Source organism: Mauremys reevesii, linkage group 15 (genome assembly GCF_016161935.1).
Source record: "Mauremys reevesii isolate NIE-2019 linkage group 15, ASM1616193v1, whole genome shotgun sequence".
NCBI lineage: Eukaryota > Metazoa > Chordata > Testudines > Geoemydidae > Mauremys > Mauremys reevesii.
This window is the reverse complement of record NC_052637.1, coordinates 16,314,068-16,333,561: the sequence shown is the minus strand read 5'-3', so window position 1 is coordinate 16,333,561 and position 19,494 is coordinate 16,314,068. Positions and strand designations below refer to the sequence as shown.

General features: G+C 49.4%; 1 protein-coding gene across 5 annotated transcripts; it reads left to right on the top strand.

Annotated features, from left to right (window-relative positions):
- Positions 1 to 776: 776 nt before the first annotated feature.
- Positions 777 to 19,204, top strand: LOC120383032 (oocyte zinc finger protein XlCOF19-like). 5 transcript variants are annotated; one of them, XR_005588329.1, is made up of 3 exons: positions 777 to 909; positions 1,819 to 1,887; positions 17,744 to 19,204. XR_005588329.1 is itself a non-coding variant. In XM_039500662.1 (2 exons), the coding sequence occupies exon 2, from the start codon at positions 17,803 to 17,805 to the stop codon at positions 18,679 to 18,681; it is 879 nt and encodes a 292-aa protein (XP_039356596.1). In that variant the 5' UTR covers positions 1,813 to 1,887; positions 17,744 to 17,802; the 3' UTR covers positions 18,682 to 19,204. The 5 variants fall into 5 exon arrangements, 1 of the variants encoding a protein (XP_039356596.1); XR_005588328.1 differs by lacking the exon at positions 777 to 909 and adding an exon at positions 944 to 1,312; XR_005588327.1 differs by lacking the exon at positions 777 to 909 and adding an exon at positions 1,401 to 1,489.
- Positions 19,205 to 19,494: the final 290 nt, after the last annotated feature.

Here is a 19,494-nt window from a genome sequence, read left to right as displayed (position 1 = left end):
GGATTGGACCATGGTGACTGCATGCAGGGGAGTAAATGGACTTGATTGGTCCCAAGAGTATGAAGGTGATGCCATAAGATGGAGTAAATGAGAGTCACCTCCTAGACCCCCTAAGACAAGGCGGGAGAGGCCTGTGTGCTTTCTTGGTCCACCAGCTATATCAGAAGGATGCAATCCTATGATTTCCCTCGGCAGGCCTTGTAGGTGGTGAAGTTTCTGGTCTTTGGCTATGCCAGTCTGACCAGCCTGCTATTATCCAAGAGCCCACTATGGGAGTCAAGTGTAACCAGGTTCTCCATTGGCTGCTTCCAGACACTGCAGTCACAGCCCTGCAAAGCGGGACACAAAGATCCCAAGACCATGAAGCAGAAAACATTCAAACCTTTTTCTAATCTTAGATATACGATTTTTCTTTTATTTATGGAAAGATGTTTCTGTTGTCTTAGCTTCCGGTGTGAGTGTGTGTGTGTGAGTCTGTATGCATCTATGGGTGTGTACACCTTTAAAGGTCCACACTGGGAAATGGGCTGGTATTGATTCCCTAAAGCAGTGGTTCTCCAAGTTTAGCCACCCAAGGACCCTCATTTTGATTTTAAAATTTTTTGCGGATTCCCAACGCCCTCTGCTCAGCCCCAGGCCCCCCCCTCCCAGTGCCGCCCAGCTCCCGCCGCACGCTGCTGACCAGCTGTTCTCCTGCATGCAGGGGGCACTAGGAGGGAGGGGGAGGAGTTGATCAGCGGGGCCCGTGGACCCCCCGGAGTCTGCAGACCCCAGTTCGCTACAAGCGGGCGCACGCTGAGCGCTCAGCCTCCAAGCGGCAGCCAGAGAGATCGATGCCGGCCGCCGCGGCCCCGCCCGGAGACACCGCACGTTGCAGTGCGGGCGGATGAAGAGCTCGGCGCTCCCCTTGTCAGGCCTGGCTGGGAGGGGAGGGGAGGGAGAGGCGGGGCTAGGGAGGCTCGGTTGGGCGCGCGGGCGGAGCCCCCACCCGGGAGGCTCCCTCAGAGACTCTGCCCCGCCCCCCGTTGGGGGAAGCCGCCCCCCTCCCCCCGGGGCGCCCCTCGCTCAGGGAGGGGGGAGCTAGTCCCGCCGTCCTGTGCGGGCCGGGCGGCCCCGTGGAGCGTCCTGGCTCGGAGCCGCCCTGCCAGCGCCGCCTCCACTGGGAGCCGGGAGCCCGGGCCGAGCCGCGGCTGCTCCCCAGCGGGGTGTGTGCGGGGAGAGCCCTTCCCTAGCGCCCCTCTGTGCCCAGCCGGGGGGACTCTCTGCGGGGGCCGGGCTCTGCCGACACCAGCCCCTGAGCCGGAGCCTGCAGGTGAGGGGAGAGACCCGGGGCCAGCAAAGCAGGCAGCTGCCGAGTGCTCCAGCCCCGCCCGCCCCCTCCCCCAAAGGCCCGGCCCGGCCCGGCCCCGCCCCCGAGACCTGCAGCAGGGCCAGGCCTGCGCTCACTGGCGGCTAGAAGTGCAGCGACCGGGCCCCAGCCGCGCCGCCGGTGAGTGCGGGGGGCGGTTCCGCCGGCCCCACCTCGTCTGCGAGGGGCTGCTTAGGGCCCCAGGGTAGCTCGGGACGGCCCTGCCTGCGAGGCTTTCCTGTGCACATAGGCGCCATCTGCACTTTCACCTGGGGGATGGGGGTGCGTGGAAATAACGGGGACAAATTCAAAGGGGGATCCCGCACACCAGGGCAATGGAAATGGCTGAGGGTTTTCCCAGCAGGGCAGAGTCCAGAGTGTCTGTGTATGGCCTGGGGGGGAATCTGAAGCGTCCCCCCCCGCCCTTTGCACCCTGACAGGCTGCGAGTAACAACCACCTTTTGCTCCAGATTCACTCCAGATTGTCACATCACCCCAGGGGCCGGGGAAGGGGAATGGCGGCAGTGGACCCGACTCAGGTAGGGGATTGTCAGGGGGTTGTGCGGGTGGAGCGGGGCTTTGCCTGAATGTGCGGTGGGAAGGGGAGGGAGCAGGACATGTAAATGAAACTCCTGCTGGAAGCCTTTAATGTCAAGAGATGGGCCTGAATGTCACCAGCTTTTAAGCAATAAAATAACGCCCCCCCCTCAATTCAGCTGCCTGTCCCTACTCCCCTCCCTGGCATGCATCTCACTGCCCCCCCTCCCACACACGCACATCCAGCACCCTCCCTAGTGTGCTGCCTGTGCCTTTACCAGTGTGCCTCTATGGCACTCTTTATGTCAAGGTAGCACCCTGGCACCCCCATATTCACCTCTGTGATATGAGTATTGTATGTTGTGTACAAAGTATGCCTTGGGAGGTATCATTTTAAAAGCCTGAATCTGTTGAACATTAATATTCTCTTGGATTGTATGTGCTAGCATTCTATGTGAAGAATTGCCATGTGTGTTAACTGAAATATGTAGTGAGGTTGGGAACACCCATAATCAACCTTGCCGTTACAACAGAGGAGTAGCCATCAATACCCAGGAGGTTAATTGCTCATCAACACATGGTTCCGTAGCCCAGAGAAGGCACATAACGCCACCGAGACAGACTAATCCACATTACAGCAAATATCTTTCCAGCAAGCTGGAAGAAAGTATAAAAGAGATGCAGTGACATCATCACTTGACCCCTTCCGCCCCACCCCCACCTCAACACCTGGAAGTATGTCTGAAAGACTTAGGGTACGTCTTCACTACTGGCCGGATCAGCGGGTAGCAATCGATTTCTCGGGGATCGATATATCGCGTCTCATCTAGACGCGATATATTGATCCCCGAACGCGCTCCTGTCGACTCCGGAACTCCAGCAATGCGAACGACGGTAGCAGAGTCGACATGGGGAGCTGCGGATGTTGATTCCACGCCATGAGGACGGTAAGTAATTCAATCTAAGGTACTTTGACTTCAGCTACGCTATTCACATAGCTGAAGTTGCGTATCTTAGATCGACACCCCCCCCAGTGTAGACCTGCCCAAAGGCTTTGAACTGAGGAAGTTTGGCCCCAGGCTGGAGGGTAGTCCCAGCCAATGTACTGAGGACCTGTAAGGCTATGGCTACGCTCGCAGCTGTACAGCGCTCCCGTGGCAGCGCTTTGAAGTGCGAGTGTGGTCGCAGCGCCAGCACTGCAGGTACTCCACTTCCCCATGGGGATTACCTTACAGCGCTGGGAGCCGCGCTCCCAGTGCTGGGGCACTGTTTACACTGGCGCTTTACAGCGCTGTAACTTGCTGCACTTGGGGGTGTTTTTTCACACCCCGAGCGAGGAAGTTGCAGCGCTGTAAAGCGCCAGTGTAGCCAAGGCCTAACCTGCTTTTACCATCTGTCAGAGTGAGAAAAGCTGTTTGATACAACTCTTGCTTAGACTAAAAGTTTAGGATTTAGAATGCATGTTTACTTCTTATTTTCTTAAGTTAACTATATCTGACCTTTATGCCTACTACTTATAATTACTTACAATCTATCTTTCTGTAATTAACAGACTTATTTTAATGTTTTATCCTTATCAGTGAGTTTGTCTAAAGTTCTTGGGAACGCTCAGATTACAAAAGCTGGTGCATTTCCACTTTCCTTTGACAAAGTGGCGAACTAGGTATGAGATTACACTGATCAGGCTTCTGACCAGTGCAAGACAGTACAGTTCGGGGATGCAAGACTGCAGAGGTGGGGGGGAATTGGCTGGAGTCTCTCTGAGTGGCTGGGAGATCATTCATGCAACACAGTTGAGTGTGTCCCTGCCTGTGGATGTCTGTGTAAGTGCAGTGCCTGTCAGATGCTTGTAGCTTGACATCAATATCGCAGAGTGAGAAGCGGCCCAGGTTGGTGGAACAGAGGTCTCATCAGTCGCACAATCCAGCTTGTACCCCAGGGACCCTGTCACAGCCTCTCAAACTACGCCTCTCAAATCTCCAGCACCCCCTCAGTCTGCTACTAGAGAAATTCTCTAGCCTCCATTTTATCTGCCTCACCTCTATTTCAGAACAGACAAGCTGTTCCACTCTATGCTGCTGATTTTAAGCATGCTCAGTACTGAGATAACTGAATTTTACACCTTAATTGGCAGAAAGTCCATAACTTCTAAGATGGTGCCCTGGCAAAGAGCCAGATATGAGTGTGTGTATGGACGATATCACACCTGTGAGGTAAAGAGTCCGTGAGCATGTGGAAAATTAGTAGCTACTGAGCATGTGTAGTATGGGGTGAGGAAGCCAGTCTGTTAGCTGATCAGCAGGCTGCTTACAGCCCACTCATATCAGCCCACTTGTCCTAAACATCGGAGCTGTCAATCACAACTCTGAAATAGTGGTTAATACTGAGCATCTGCAAATGAGGTAATTGCTTCTAAAACTAGAAAGTTATTCTAGAAGAGAGCCAGCATACAGGAGGATTTGGATTAGAAAAAAAGAGTCAATTGGGAAAAGTGGGACAAATTAGAAGCCAGCCAGGGAAGCTAAAGAAGAGCTACTGGAAATATATTAGAGATGGTGCTGCAGAGAGAGAGAGAGAAAAGAAATCGGAGTGGAGCAAAACTGACTGACCGGGGGCTGAACAGCAATAGCGATTAAAGAAAAATACCAAAGCATTTATAAAGCAATACCAGTGATTTAAAGGGATACTAACAGATTTATAAAGTAAGCCTGCTATTCTTTCAATTATAGTAGAGTATAAGCATAAAACTGGGTTACTGATTGCAAGTTAACTATGTAAACTTTAAAGCAATTTAAGAACTGCTGTCAGCAATTTGTTACAAAGTGGCAATTTGTAGCAAAGCGCTTTGCTTAGAATCATTTTAACAGTATGTGATTGCAGTTTCAGTGCTTTGTAATTTGCAGTAAAGGATTTGTGTTTATTTTCTATTTCTAGATTAGATTGTAGTAGGGATTATTAGTTACTTTAATAAAAAGACACTGTTGTTTAGGAAAGCATACTGCCTGTGTCAATTACTTTGTCTGAAGGTTATATCTGTGTCCTTTAGTGTTTTCCCTAACAACCCTGGAAATGTATACCTTGGGGAGGACAGATTAAGGGAGCAATAGGCAGGTCATTTACCTAAGGGCACCCAAAATCTATTTTGGTGTAACAAGTCTGCTACCTGTTCCCTCTGAACCTCTACACCTGCAGCACCTTCCTCAGCTTGCTACCCACCTCCCCCCACAAGTAAATCCCCCTGCACCCTCTTCATTCTGCCTCCCATACCCCCGTCTCCTGCTGATTATTCCCCTCCTCCACATCCCCCTGGGGCCTCTTCTAGCTACCTCCCGCCAGTCCCCCACAACACACAAATCCCTGTGCACTGTCTGCCTCCCCACTTCCCACTCATCCCCCATGCATCCTCCTGTCCAATCCTTGGTTTGCTCCCACCCCTTCACAAACACATTCCCCTGTGACCTCCTTTGTCTGCCTCCTGCCCCCACTCAGTCGCCCAGACCACCAAGGGGTCCCACTCTTCTGTAACGGCCTCAGCGCCTCCAAGAACAAGTGTCTGGGCTCCAGCCTTGCTGCTTCATGCTGTGAGCTCTGTCCAGCGAGTCCAAAGGAGCCAGACTCCTGGGCAGAAACCTGCCCACTCTGCAGGGCCCAGTGCACCTCAGCCAGGATTTGCAGTGACACCCGGAAGCCTTTTCCAAACAGAGCAGGGTTTATTAGTGAGCTGGGACCCAGCATGGGGAAGCCCTGAAGTTAGCAGAGAGAAGCAAAGGTTAAGGTTAAGCCATAGCTCATCTTGGCCAAGCCAGTGCAGTCAGGCAGCCAAGCTATGATGGATTCCATTACTGGCTCCGTTTCTTTGGGTGTGTCTACACAGCAACTAGGTACCTGCAACTGGCCTATGCCAGCTGACTCGGGCTCAGGCTGTCGGGCTGTTTCATTGCTGTGTAGACATCTGGGCTTGAGCCCAGGCTCTAGGACCCTGTGAGGTGGGAGGGTCCCAGAGCTGGGGCTCCAGCCCGATCCCAGAAATCTACACAGCAATGAAACAGCCCCTTAGCCAAAGTCCCATGAGCTTAAATCAGCTGGCACAGGCCAGTAGTGGGTTTCTGTTTGCTGTGTAGACATACTCTCTGTCAGTCATAGAATCATAGAATCTCAGGGTTGGAAGGGACCTCAGGAGGTCATCTAGTCCAACCCCCTGCTCAAAGAGGACCAACTGTTGCAATAAATAAAGCCAAGTTTGTTAGTTTGTTTTAGTGGAGCGCCCCAAGCGGGGGTTTTCCACGTCCTTTTATTATAATGGTTACATAAATTATTCTATTATGCGCATGTGCAACCCCAATTTAACTACTTTGCCCCCTTTTCTGATTGGTGCTTTATGCATTGCGTGTTTTAGTGGTACACACCTGGTCGGCGCTTAATCTGTGTGTCTCCTGATCGAGTGTGGGGGGGTGGGAACCACTTCAGCAGCTCTAAATTCGGGGGCGGTTTTCCAACCCCCTTAGTGCTTGAGAACTGTAAAGTTCCTACAACCAACCCCAACTAAATCATCCCAGCCAGGGCTTTGTCAAGCCTGACCTTAAAGACCTCTAAGGAAGGAGATTCCACCACCTCCCTAGGTAACGCATTCCAGTTCCTCACCACCCTACTAGTGAAAAAGTTATTCCTAATGTCCAACCTAAACCTCCCCCTCTGCAACTTGAGACCATTACTCCTTGTTCTGTCATCTTCTACCACTGAGAACAGTCTAGATCCATTCTCCTTGGAACCCCCTTTCAGGTAGTTGAAAGCAGCTATCAAATCCCCCCTCATTCTTCTCTTCTGCAGGCTAAACAATCCCAGTTCCCTCAGCCTCTCCTCATAAGTCATGTGCTCCAGTCCCCTAATCATTTTTGTTGCCCTCCGCTGGACTCTCTCCAATTTATCCACATCCTTCTTGTAGTGTGGGGCCCAAAACTGGACACAGTACTCCAAATGAGGCCTCACCAGTGCTGAGTAGAGGGGAATGATCACATCCCTCGATCTGCTGGAAATGCCCCTACCTATACAACCCAAAATGCCATTAGCCTTTTTGGCAACAAGGGCACACTGCTGACTCATATTCAGCTTTTCGTCCACCGTAACCCCTAGGTCCTTTTCTGCAGAATTGCTGCGCAGCCATTCGGTCCCTAGTCTGTAGCAGTGCATGGGATTCTGCCGTCCTAAGTGCAGGACTCTGCACTTGTCCTTGTTGAACCTCATCATATTTCTTTTGGCTCAATCCTCTAATTTGTCTAGGTCCCTCTGTATCCTATCCCTACCCTCCAGCGTATCAACCACTCCTCCCAGTTTAGTGTCATCTGCAAACTTGCTAAGGGTGCAGTCCACACCATCCTCCAGATCGTTAATGAAGATATTGAACAAAACCGGCCCCAGCACCGACCCTTGGGGCACTCCACTTGATACCGGCTGCCAACTAGACATGGAACCATTGATCACTACCCGTTGAGCCCGACCATCTAGCCAGTTTTCTATCCACCTTACCGTCCATTCATCCAGCCCATACTTCTTTAACTTGCTGGCAAGAATACTGTGGGAGACTATATCAAAAGCTTTGCTAAAGTCCAGAAATAGCACATCCACTGCTTTCCCCTCATCCACAGAGCCGGTTATCTCATCATAGAAGGCAATTAGGTTAGTCAGGCATGACTTGCCCTTGGTGAATCCATGCTGACTGTTCCTGATCACTTTCCCACCTTTAAGTGGTTCAGAATTGATTCCTTGAGGACCTGCTCCATGATTTTTCCAGGGACTGAGGTGAGACTGACTGGCCTGTAGTTCCCTGGATCTTCCTTCTTCCCTTTTTTAAAGATTGGCACTACATTAGCTTTTTTCCAGTCATCCGGGACCTCCCCCGATGGCCATGATTTTTCAAAGATAATGGCCAATGGCTCTGCAATCTCATCGGCCAACTCCTTTAGCACCCTCGGATGCACTGCATCCGGCCCCATGGACTTGTGCTCGTCCAGCTTTTCTAAATAGTCCCGAACTACTTCTTTCTCCACAGAGAGCTGGTCACCTCCTCCCCTTACCGTGCTGCAGAGTGCAGCTGTCTGGGAGCTGACCTTGTCTGTGAAGACAAAGGCAAAAAAAGCATTGAGTACACTAGCTTTCTCCACATCCTCTGTCACTAGGTTCCCTCCCTCATTCAGCAAGGGGCCCACACTTTCCTTGACTTTCTTCTTGTTGCTAACATACCTGAAGAAACCCTTCTTGTTACTCCTAACATCTCCGGCTAGCTGCAACTCCAAGTGTGATTTGGCCTTCCTAATTTCACTCCTGCATGCCTGAGCAATACTTTTATACTCCTCCCTGGTTATTTGTCCAATCTTCCACTTCTTGTAAGCTGTTTTTTTGTGTTTAAGACAAGCAAGGATTTCACTGTTAAGCCAAGCTGGTCGCCTGCCATATTTACTTTTCTTCCTACACATCCTGATGGTTTGTTCCTGCAACCTCAATAAGGATTCTTTAAAATACAGCCAGCTTTCCTCGACTCCTTTCCCCGTCATGTTATTCTCCCAGGGGACCTTGCCCATCAGTTCCCTGAGGGAGTCGAAGTCTGCTTTTCTGAAGTCCAGAGTCTCTGTTCTACTGCTCTCCTTTCTTCCTTGTGTCAGGATCCTGAACTCGACCATCTCATGGTCACTGCCTCCCAGGTTCCCATTCACTATTGCTTCCTCTACTATTTCTTCCCTGTTTGTGGGCAGCAGGTCAAGAAGAGCTTTTCCCCTAGTTGGTTCCTCCAGCACTTGCACCAGGAAATTGTCCCCTACACTTTCCAGAAACTTCCTGTATTGTCTGTGCACTGCTGTATTGCTCTCCCAGCAGATATCAGGGTGATTAAAGTCACCTATGAGAACCAGGGCCTGTGATCTAGCAACTTCTGTTAGTTGCTGGAAGAAAGCCTCGTCCACCTCATCCCCCTGGTCCGGTGGTCTGTAGCAGACTCCCACCACGACATTACCCTTGTTGTTCATACTTCTAAATTTAATCCAGAGACTCTCAGTTTTTCTGCAGTTTCATACTGGAGCTCTGAGCAGTCATACTTCTCTTTTACATACAACGCAACTCCCCCACCTTTTCTGCCCTGCCTATCCTTCCTGAACAGTTTATATCCATCCATGACAGTACTCCAGTCATGTGATTTATCCCACAAAGTCTCTGTTATTCCAATTACATCATAATTCCTTGACTGTGCCAGGACTTCTAGTTCTCCCTGCTTGTTCCCCAGGCTTCTTGCAAGGCTTCTTGCAAGGCTCCCAAGGTGAGAGCTCTGTCTCTCCAGAAGGCAGCATCTAACCTGGCCACTTGACACCTTTCCCCTTTGTTCTCTAGCTGGGGCCTTGGCTCAGCTTCCCATCCCAGCCGTCGGGGGAAATCTCCTTCCTCTGGGTCGTTGGTTGCCAGGGGTGAGTGTCCCAGCCACAGGGACTACCACTGTCTTTTCAGATTCTCCACTGATATGTGGGTTGGCTTCCAGCCAGCCCTTTAGTTATCAGTCATTCCACCCTAGACAACGAGGTGGCACCCCCCCACTCCCTGGCCCCGCATGTCTTCTCTGCTGCTCCAGGAGCAGCGTTAACCCTCCTGCACCCACTGGGTAGCAATGTAAAGCAGAGAGGGAAACTGAGGCACACACATGGGAGTCATAAACATATTACAGAAAATTCCCACTTGGTCATACCTCCCCGCATCGCGCATCCCTCTGTGTCCTCCCCAGCACCGACCCTTGGGGCACTCCACTTGATACCGGCTGCCAACTAGACATGGAACCATTGATCACTACCCGTTGAGCCCGACCATCTAGCCAGTTTTCTATCCACCTTACCGTCCATTCATCCAGCCCATACTTCTTTAACTTGCTGGCAAGAATACTGTGGGAGACTATATCAAAAGCTTTGCTAAAGTCCAGAAATAGCACATCCACTGCTTTCCCCTCATCCACAGAGCCGGTTATCTCATCATAGAAGGCAATTAGGTTAGTCAGGCATGACTTGCCCTTGGTGAATCCATGCTGACTGTTCCTGATCACTTTCCCCTCCTTTAAGTGGTTCAGAATTGATTCCTTGAGGACCTGCTCCATGATTTTTCCAGGGACTGAGGTGAGACTGACTGGCCTGTAGTTCCCTGGATCTTCCTTCTTCCCTTTTTTAAAGATTGGCACTACATTAGCTTTTTTCCAGTCATCCGGGACCTCCCCCGATCGCCATGATTTTTCAAAGATAATGGCCAATGGCTCTGCAATCTCATCGGCCAACTCCTTTAGCACCCTCGGATGCAGTGCATCCGGCCCCATGGACTTGTGCTCGTCCAGCTTTTCTAAATAGTCCCGAACTACTTCTTTCTCCACAGAGAGCTGGTCACCTCCTCCCCTTACCGTGCTGCAGAGTGCAGCTGTCTGGGAGCTGACCTTGTCTGTGAAGACAAAGGCAAAAAAAGCATTGAGTACACTAGCTTTCTCCACATCCTCCGTCACTAGGTTCCCTCCCTCATTCAGCAAGGGGCCCACACTTTCCTTGACTTTCTTCTTGTTGCTAACATACCTGAAGAAACCCTTCTTGTTACTCCTAACATCTCCAGCTAGCTGCAACTCCAAGTGTGATTTGGCCTTCCTAATTTCACTCCTGCATGCCTGAGCAATACTTTTATACTCCTCCCTGGTTATTTGTCCAATCTTCCACTTCTTGTAAGCTGTTTTTTTGTGTTTAAGACAAGCAAGGATTTCACTGTTAAGCCAAGCTGGTCGCCTGCCATATTTACTTTTCTTCCTACACATCGTGATGGTTTGTTCCTGCAACCTCAATAAGGATTCTTTAAAATACAGCCAGCTTTCCTCGACTCCTTTCCCCGTCATGTTATTCTCCCAGGGGACCTTGCCCATCAGTTCCCTGAGGGAGTCGAAGTCTGCTTTTCTGAAGTCCAGAGTCTCTGTTCTACTGCTCTCCTTTCTTCCTTGTGTCAGGATCCTGAACTCGACCATCTCATGGTCACTGCCTCCCAGGTTCCCATTCACTATTGCTTCCTCTACTATTTCTTCCCTGTTTGTGGGCAGCAGGTCAAGAAGAGCTTTCCCCCTAGTTGGTTCCTCCAGCACTTGCACCAGGAAATTGTCCCCTACACTTTCCAGAAACTTCCTGTATTGTCTGTGCACTGCTGTATTGCTCTCCCAGCAGATATCAGGGTGATTAAAGTCACCTATGAGAACCAGGGCCTGTGATCTAGCAACTTCTGTTAGTTGCTGGAAGAAAGCCTCGTCCACCTCATCCCCCTGGTCCGGTGGTCTGTAGCAGACTCCCACCACGACATTACCCTTGTTGTTCATACTTCTAAATTTAATCCAGAGACTCTCAGGTTTTTCTGCAGTTTCATACTGGAGCTCTGAGCAGTCATACTTCTCTTTTACATGCAACGCAACTCCCCCACCTTTTCTGCCCTGCCTATCCTTCCTGAACAGTTTATATCCATCCATGACAGTACTCCAGTCATGTGATTTATCCCACAAAGTCTCTGTTATTCCAATTACATCATAATTCCTTGACTGTGCCAGGACTTCTAGTTCTCCCTGCTTGTTCCCCAGGCTTCTTGCAAGGCTTCTTGCAAGGCTCCCAAGGTGAGAGCTCTGTCTCTCCAGAAGGCAGCATCTAACCTGGCCACTTGACACCTTTCCCCTTTGTTCTCTAGCTGGGGCCTTGGCTCAGCTTCCCATCCCAGCCGTCGGGGGAAATCTCCTTCCTCTGGGTCGTTGGTTGCCAGGGGTGAGTGTCCCAGCCACAGGGACTACCACTGTCTTTTCAGATTCTCCACTGATATGTGGGTTGGCTTCCAGCCAGCCCTTTAGTTATCAGTCATTCCACCCTAGACAACGAGGTGGCACCCCCCCCTCCCTGGCCCCGCATGTCTTCTCTGCTGCTCCAGGAGCAGCGTTAACCCTCCTGCACCCACTGGGTAGCAATGTAAAGCAGAGAGGGAAACTGAGGCACACACATGGGAGTCATAAACATATTACAGAAAATTCCCACTTGGTCATACCTCCCCGCATCGCGCATCCCTCTGTGTCCTCCTCAGCCTGCCCCCTCCCCCCCATGAGCTTGTACTGTCCTTGGTTAAGCTCCTCTCCCTACACACACATCCACCTGCACCCTTTTCATTCTATCCCACATATCCCCCTTTTCCCCCTCAGACTGACTCCGTGTCATCCCCCTCATCCCTCCTCAGTTTACCAGCCCCAACATGCATTACTAAGCGCCCTCCTCTGCATCCTGCCCCTCCACACATGTCCCCTGTGACCTTCCCAGTCTGCCCAGCTCACTCCCCCACACACTCCGTCCACCTGCTTCTTCCTCTCCCCACTTCTAGCACCACACGTTCCCATTGTTCCTCATAGCTATGTACACAGCCTGCCAACCCCAGAGCCCCAACCATGTCCCCCCAAGAAAACCTGGCTTCAGCCTCCCTGAAAACAATGGGAGCTGGTGGCCACCTTCACTAGGTGCAGCCTCTCTTCCACATGCCAAACAATGGGGAAATGGCGGCCATCAGGGTCTCCTCTCCCACGAAAGCAATGGCTGAGGGGAACCCTTAGAATCATACAGTATTAGGGTTAAAAGAGACCTCAGGAGATCATCTAGTCCAATCCCCTGCTCAAAGCAGAACCAACACCGACTAAACCATCACAGCCAGGGCTTTGTCTAGCCGGGCCTTAAAAACCTTTAAGGATGGAGATTCCACCACCACCATCCTAGGTAACCCATTCCTGTGCTTTACCACCCTCCTAGTGAAATAGTGTTTCCTAATATCCAACCTCGACCACCCCCACTGCAACTTGAGACCATTGCTTCTTGTTCTGTCATCTGCCACCACTGAGAACAGCCGAACTCCATCCTCTTTGGAACCCCCCTTCAGGTAGTTGAAGGCTGGTGTCAAATCCCCCCTCACTCTTCTCTTCTGCAGACTAAATAACCCCAGTTCCCTTAGCTTCTCCTCGTAAATCATTTGCCTCAGCCCCCTAATCATTTTTGTTGCTCTCTGCTAGACTCTCTCCAATTTGTCCACATCCCTTCTGTAGTGGGGGAGAGAGAAATAATCACTTCCCTCGATCTGCTGGCAATGCTCCTACTAATACAGCCTAATATGCCATTGGCCTTCTTGGCAACAAGGGCACACTGTTGACTCATATCCAGTTTCTCATCCACTGTAATCTCTGGGTCCTTTTCTGCAGAACTGCTGCTTAGCCAGTTGGTCCCCTTGAGCTCCTCCAGTTCCAACTCATTGCCCCCAGGTCAGGACTGTGCCCCGCAGGTGTCGTGTCATCCCGGCAGATATAATTCATGGCTTTCCACACACCCTGACTGACACCTGACAGTAGCTCCCTGCCACCCGAGTGTTCAGATGGGATGTGGAGGCAGAATTGGTGTTCTCCTTCGAGGTGTGTGAGTGCTCAGGGATCTGTAGCCAGAGGCCTTCCCTTAGTGGTACCTGTCAGTTTTCAGTGCATGTCTTCATGTATCTAGGCAAAGGAATAAAAGGTGGAGTCACCCCAGCACCTTCACGGCTCCTTTTTGCCACCAGTGTCTGGTGGTCGGAGCTCTCCGTCGGCTCTTGTTCATGGGTTCCCTTCCTTCTTCCTAGGAAACTTTATTTTTTCTGTAAATAGTTCTAGTAGCATACTGTGTACCCATGTTTTTCCCACTGGAGATTTGATTATTTCATATTTTATAAAGTTTTTGTTCTTGTTTTTCTCTGGTACCAGGGGGGCTTGGTTATGCCAAAGTCTCCTGGAGTTACTATCCAGCACTGGAGTTACTTACCCAGCACTGTCTTACTTGCAGGGTGTCTAATGCACTGAATGACCCTTATACTCGTTGTTTATTTTGCCTTGGTGAGGGCACATGAGAGACAAGTACTCTATTTTTAGATCTTTCAAGAAAAGAACACAAAAATCTAGGGACATAAATTTAAAAGATTATCTTATGGAGCGTGCTGTGCATCCCTTCTCAGACCTCAGTCATCTGGAGTCCAGTACTTTGTCCTGGGCCAGGAGTTCTCCTATGGATCTTTCTGACTCAATTGTTCCTCTTCTCCCACCATGTCTTGTAAGAGCTGTAAGTCAGTCTCCAGACAAGACTTGACTTATAAATCAAAGAGCTCTTCTTCTTCTTCTTCAGAACTGGACTCTGGGAACTGAAAAGCCTCAGCAGAGTCCTCATGGGAACTGTCAGGTACCAAGGTTGGAGCGCAAGCTGCTCACTGGTACCAACAGTGAATCAGGACAGGAAATCCAGCCCCTGATTCCCTGACCAGTGCATGTGTCCTTGAGAATGGCTCTGACAATTTATTAGAGGCGTGAATTTCAGTACTACCATAAGTATAATTGGTAATCAAGACACCTGATGCTCTTGCAATATCATGAGATTTGCTCTGTCTCTGGGTGCAGGAATCCCCGTGGCTGCAACAAGACCCAACTCTGACTACTCATAGAATACAGACTTTATTACAGCTGAAGCTGCCCTGAGCACTGGCTAGAACGTCTGTAGGAACGATACCACCAGCCATGGCATCCTCGGCACCTTTGAAGCCTCCAGTACTGGTTTCTTGTACACAGATAGTTCTGATAGGACTCAAGCCATCAGTACTGACATTTACACCTACCACCAAGAGGCACAGCTCCAGAGGCTGTACTCCAGTGATTCCTCCTAGTATCACACCACCGGTGACAACCAACTGCCCATATTCATTATCAGATTCAGAAGAAGAACCCTATAATTCTTTGTCTAGAGGGATTCTCTCCATTACATTCTTCAGTAACAAAATAGAGCATTTGATGGAGATGATACTATAATGGTAGATCTAGACATCGATCTCCATGATCTTGCAGATGAACCCTGTGTCATACAGTACATGCAATAGCTGAACAGGAACCCATGTGACATCCCTCCAGCTTCTAGGCTGGCTTCTCCAGACTGTTTTCAAAGAAGTTTTGTGTGGGCGAGAGTTGAGTTAGGGGCAAGACTCACATTATACCTCAAACTAGCTGTGCTGTGAAGACATATGCTCTGTCAATAAGATTTGTGAAAGGAATAACTAGTCTTTTTTCTCAAGTTACAGTGCCAACAACCCTGACATTAGAGTTTAGTATTGTCTACTCCAGGAATCCTCCCTTTGAGCCGATGGCTTTTTGTCCTTTTCAGTACTTACCCTAGGGTGGCCACTCACGTGCTCCAGGAATATGGGACATTCTGGTACTTCCCAAAACATCATGAGCCTGTTCCTGCTGAAATGACCCCATGCCCACCAGAGTGACTTCTCATGCATGGTGTGTGTGAGCTCACGCCACGTGGGAGGCGTTATTTTTAAGTGCGCAGTACCCTGCCCCCACCAGAGTGACCTTATGGGCAAGGTCACACTGGCAGGGATAGAGCAACATGCTCTTCAGTATGGCATCCCCCATCTGATATTGGACAAAACCAGTTTCGTGTGAGTATGGGATGGGGACACACCCAAGGAAAGCAGGACTGTGTGGTTTAATACCAGATGAGTGGCCTGCCTAATTTATCAGCTACGGTCGCCTTTCCAGTGGCAGTTACTTCCACTAGAAGGATTTGGAAACCGGAAGCATGAATTTCATACCCTCCCCCCACCCCTCTTTCCACTATTTTTATGGGGATAAAGTTGCTTTAAAGCCTCATCAAACATTCTTTATCAAGGCTGGTTACTGATTTTCATCTCAACCAAACCAGCTTTTTACCTCCCTTTTCCCCCAGACCACATTCACGTAACCTTGAGGACAAACAGCATTTTCTGGTCATCTACTGGGCCCTTACCTTTTATCTGGACAGGACAAAACAGTTTCAGTCTTTGCCACAATTAATTATTTTCTGTGTGGAGAGACTGAAGGGGAGGAGGTTCCCTTACGGTGAATTTCTTGGTGGGTCACCTCTCGTCTCACTACAAGTTATGATTTTGCAAAGTTAAAACTACCTTCCAAGCTGACTCTATGTTCAGTGAGAGCCTTGGCAGCTTTCCTAAGGGATATTTCAATCCAAGATATCTGCAGGGCAGTGACCTGGTCTTCAGTTCACACTGTTCCCAAGCACTGACATTTCAGCCACTTCCAGAGACTGCGCTAGCTTTGGAAAGGTTGGTCTGCAGTGGTTTTGCAGATACCTTCTGAACATTCCTCCATAGAACACTGCCTGGGAGTCACCTGAAGTGGAATAGACACATGAAATCACTCAAAGATTAAAAAAAAAATTAGATACCTCTGTGACCTGAGGTGCCTAGGGCAGCCCACACTGAAAATGCCAAAGTCAGGGCAGGCTGCAAAGAAGAGAGCAGATTCTCCCAAAACTGGTGGTTAACACTGTAGGTAGATTCACCAACCAGTCACAAACTGTGCTCCTGATCCCCTACGCTAGTTATGAAGAAGCTAACCAAAAAAAAAAAAGCAGCCATCACACAGCCCCTTTTCATCCACTCCAGTCACTGGCTCCCAGTCAGCAAATCCTGTAAAGTGAGTAGTTACTTAAAACTCTATTCACTATACAAAATGTTCTTCTGATCCCTAAAGAGCCAGCCACATTACCAGATCAATACCAAAATACCACACTGCCAGCTAGTCCTTTAGTATCTAAAACTAAAAATGTATTAGAAAAGCAAAGAACGAGAAGAGAGTTGTTAAATGTTCAAAGCAATCAGATACATACATATGACTTCAGATGCCATATGGCAGGTTCTTAGCAACAGTGGTGAGTTTGCTGGCTTGGAAAGTCCTTCTGGAACACATCCAAAGCCTAGATGGGTCTATCAATCCTTTGTCCAAAGCTTTAGTTTGTAGAGAAGTTACTCCAGAGGTCAGGAGCAGGATTGAAGACAAAATGGAGGTGATGCTGCTGCCTTTTTCTTTTCTCTGTCATGTGGCTTGTACATCTTTTGGCCCAAACACAAGCTCACAGCACATGGGCATGGAAAGGTTCTTAGAGTCCCCTGTCTATAGGCATGTCCCTACATGTTCTGCTGACTCATAGGCATAGCCCCTGCCTTTTCTCAGTGGGTTCATTGTACAGCTAATTGCCCTTGATAGGCCAGTAAGCAGGCTGGATAGTGCTGATGCTAATCTGTCTGGGGCGGTCACCCAGAAACACAGCACAGGTTTGAGCTAGCACTATACCACACATATTTATAACTCATGATACAAAGATGGTACATACATATAAAGAAGCTTATCATATTTAGCAAATTGTAACTTTTTCACTGATACTTTATATGACATGTATGAGTCACTGCAATTTTGTAATATTAATATTGATAATATTATAAATGGTCACCCACATTCCATACAGCATCACACTGGTTGTTTTCCAGAATGTTTTGCACATGTCTGTTCCACCACCCGTCCTCTTCTCTTCTGCTTCAGAGTCCATTATGTTAGGATGCTGGTGCAAATGAACTGAGATGATGCCCGGGGCAGATCTGCCCTTCATGCCCTCAGCTGGATGCATGAAGACATGCATGGCGCATGTACCACTACAGAAAACTCTCCCACTACAGTGCCATGCACACCCCTAAAGTGGAATAGTCGTGTAGTGGAATAGACATGCACAACATCTTGAAAAACAGCAAATACGGTAAAGGTTGGGAGCTGATTTTTCCCTTCTCTCTTTCTTCCGGGGAATGGTTTGTGCAGGATTCAACATCTGATTTGTCTGTCTTCCCAGCAGTTATTTTGGTTTTGTTTCCCCACTTTCCCGTTCCCCTTTTCTCACCTTCCCTTTCCCCGGCACAGGGACTGACTCTGTGCAGATTCTCTCTCTGTCCCAACAGGTGATGAGACAGTGAGTGAAAGCAATGAAGAGAATCCTTGTCCGGCAGGTCCTTAGCAAATGGAACTGAAGGGGATGTTGCTGGGAAGATGTGAAGGGGATGATTCCCAGATTCCTGGGCAAGGAGAAGCCCAAGAAACTCAGTGCAGGCCAGAGAAGCAGCAGGGAAACCCCCTAGGAAAGATACTGGGTGAATCCACTTGCCGAGGGGGAGGTTTGGAAGAACCTAATGAAGCCACAATCCAACCAAGAACCTGCACTAAGGAGAAGCGTTTTGAATGTGCTGAGTGCAGGAAACGCTTTAGTTGTAAAGAACACCTTGTTAGACATCTGAGAGTCCACACGGGAGAGACCCCCTATCACTGCCCCGAGTGCGGGAAACAATTCAATGACCAATCAATCCTTATCAGACATCAGCGAACCCATACAGGAGAGAGACCCTATAAGTGCCATGACTGCGGGAAAAGCTTCAGTCAGAGGTCAGGCCTTATTACACATCAGACAGTCCACACAGGAGAGAAATGCCATAAATGTCCTGACTGTGGACAAACCTTCACTCAGAGAGGGCATGTTACTAGACATCGGAGGACTCACACAGGTGAGAGACCCTATGGATGCCCAGAGTGTGGGAAAAAGTTCGCTTCCACCTCTGACCTTATTATACATCAGAGAATCCACACAGGAGAGAAACCCTATAACTGCCCCGACTGTGGGAAAAGCTTCAGTCACAGCCATCACCTTACTGACCATCGGAGAATCCACACAGGAGAGAGACCCTATACCTGCCCCGACTGTGGGGAAAGCTTCAAAAGTAAATCTGGCTTCAAAGTCCATCGGAGAAGGCACACGGGAGAGTGCCCCTATCAATGTTCCGTCTGTGGGGAAAGGTACAAAACCAGGAACTCTCTAACATGCCACATGAAACACCACACAGAATAGTGCCAGACACTTCCCCTCCTCTCGGCATCTGTAGAGATGGGAGGAACGATAGAAATAATAAACAGTTGCCCAATTCCTTAGAGAATCAAGTAGCACTACTGTTTACTTGTGTGCTGTGTATCTCAGGAGGACGGAGGCACCAGGAAAGTGACATTATTATTATTACTTTATTGCATTATTCTCTGACACTCGACCATCCCATCCCATCTCCCTGTGTCATGAGGAGGCTTTTACTGAGCCGAAGGGTTTACCTGGATTTCCTGGTCCCTGTTTTTAGGCAGGGGCTCGGTTCACATTGTTGCCACTGGGATTATTCTATAAATTGCTGCTCCGGGAGACATTTTCTCCCTGTTTCTTCATGGTGGGGAGAGCAGGGGTCTGAAATTTCTGGATAGTTGGGTGTCAGTAGATTGTTTATTGTTCACTGAATTATTTTCTGGGTATTGCTCAATTATGTGTTTTTTCCCTCCCAAATAATATGTAAATAAAACTTTTCTGGCAAATCTCATTTTCCTGAACAGCCTGGGATTGTCATTGGTTCTTGAGGGTTCTTGCTCTGGGAGGGAGAGAGGCCAAGTGTCCCAGACTGTGTGAGTTGTCTCCCTCTGCAGGAATCGCTCATTCCCCCATATTCAGCCCTTTCACTGACGTCTTGGCCCATCCATCTTTGGAAGCTGGAGCATAGGCACACCTGTGTCTTTACTCTTGCAGCTTTGATGGCCCCTGGGTTCTATCCTTGGGTCTTCCCTTCCCCTCTACAAGGGGTTTAATTGGGGCAGGAGAGAAACATCCTCAGAGGCAGAATCCAGGAGC

Bases quoted from the DNA above. Each gene is read 5' to 3' on its own strand.
- LOC120383032 (XM_039500662.1), top strand. From the start codon at position 17,803: ATGGAACTGAAGGGGATGTTGCTGGGAAGATGTGAAGGGGATGATTCC.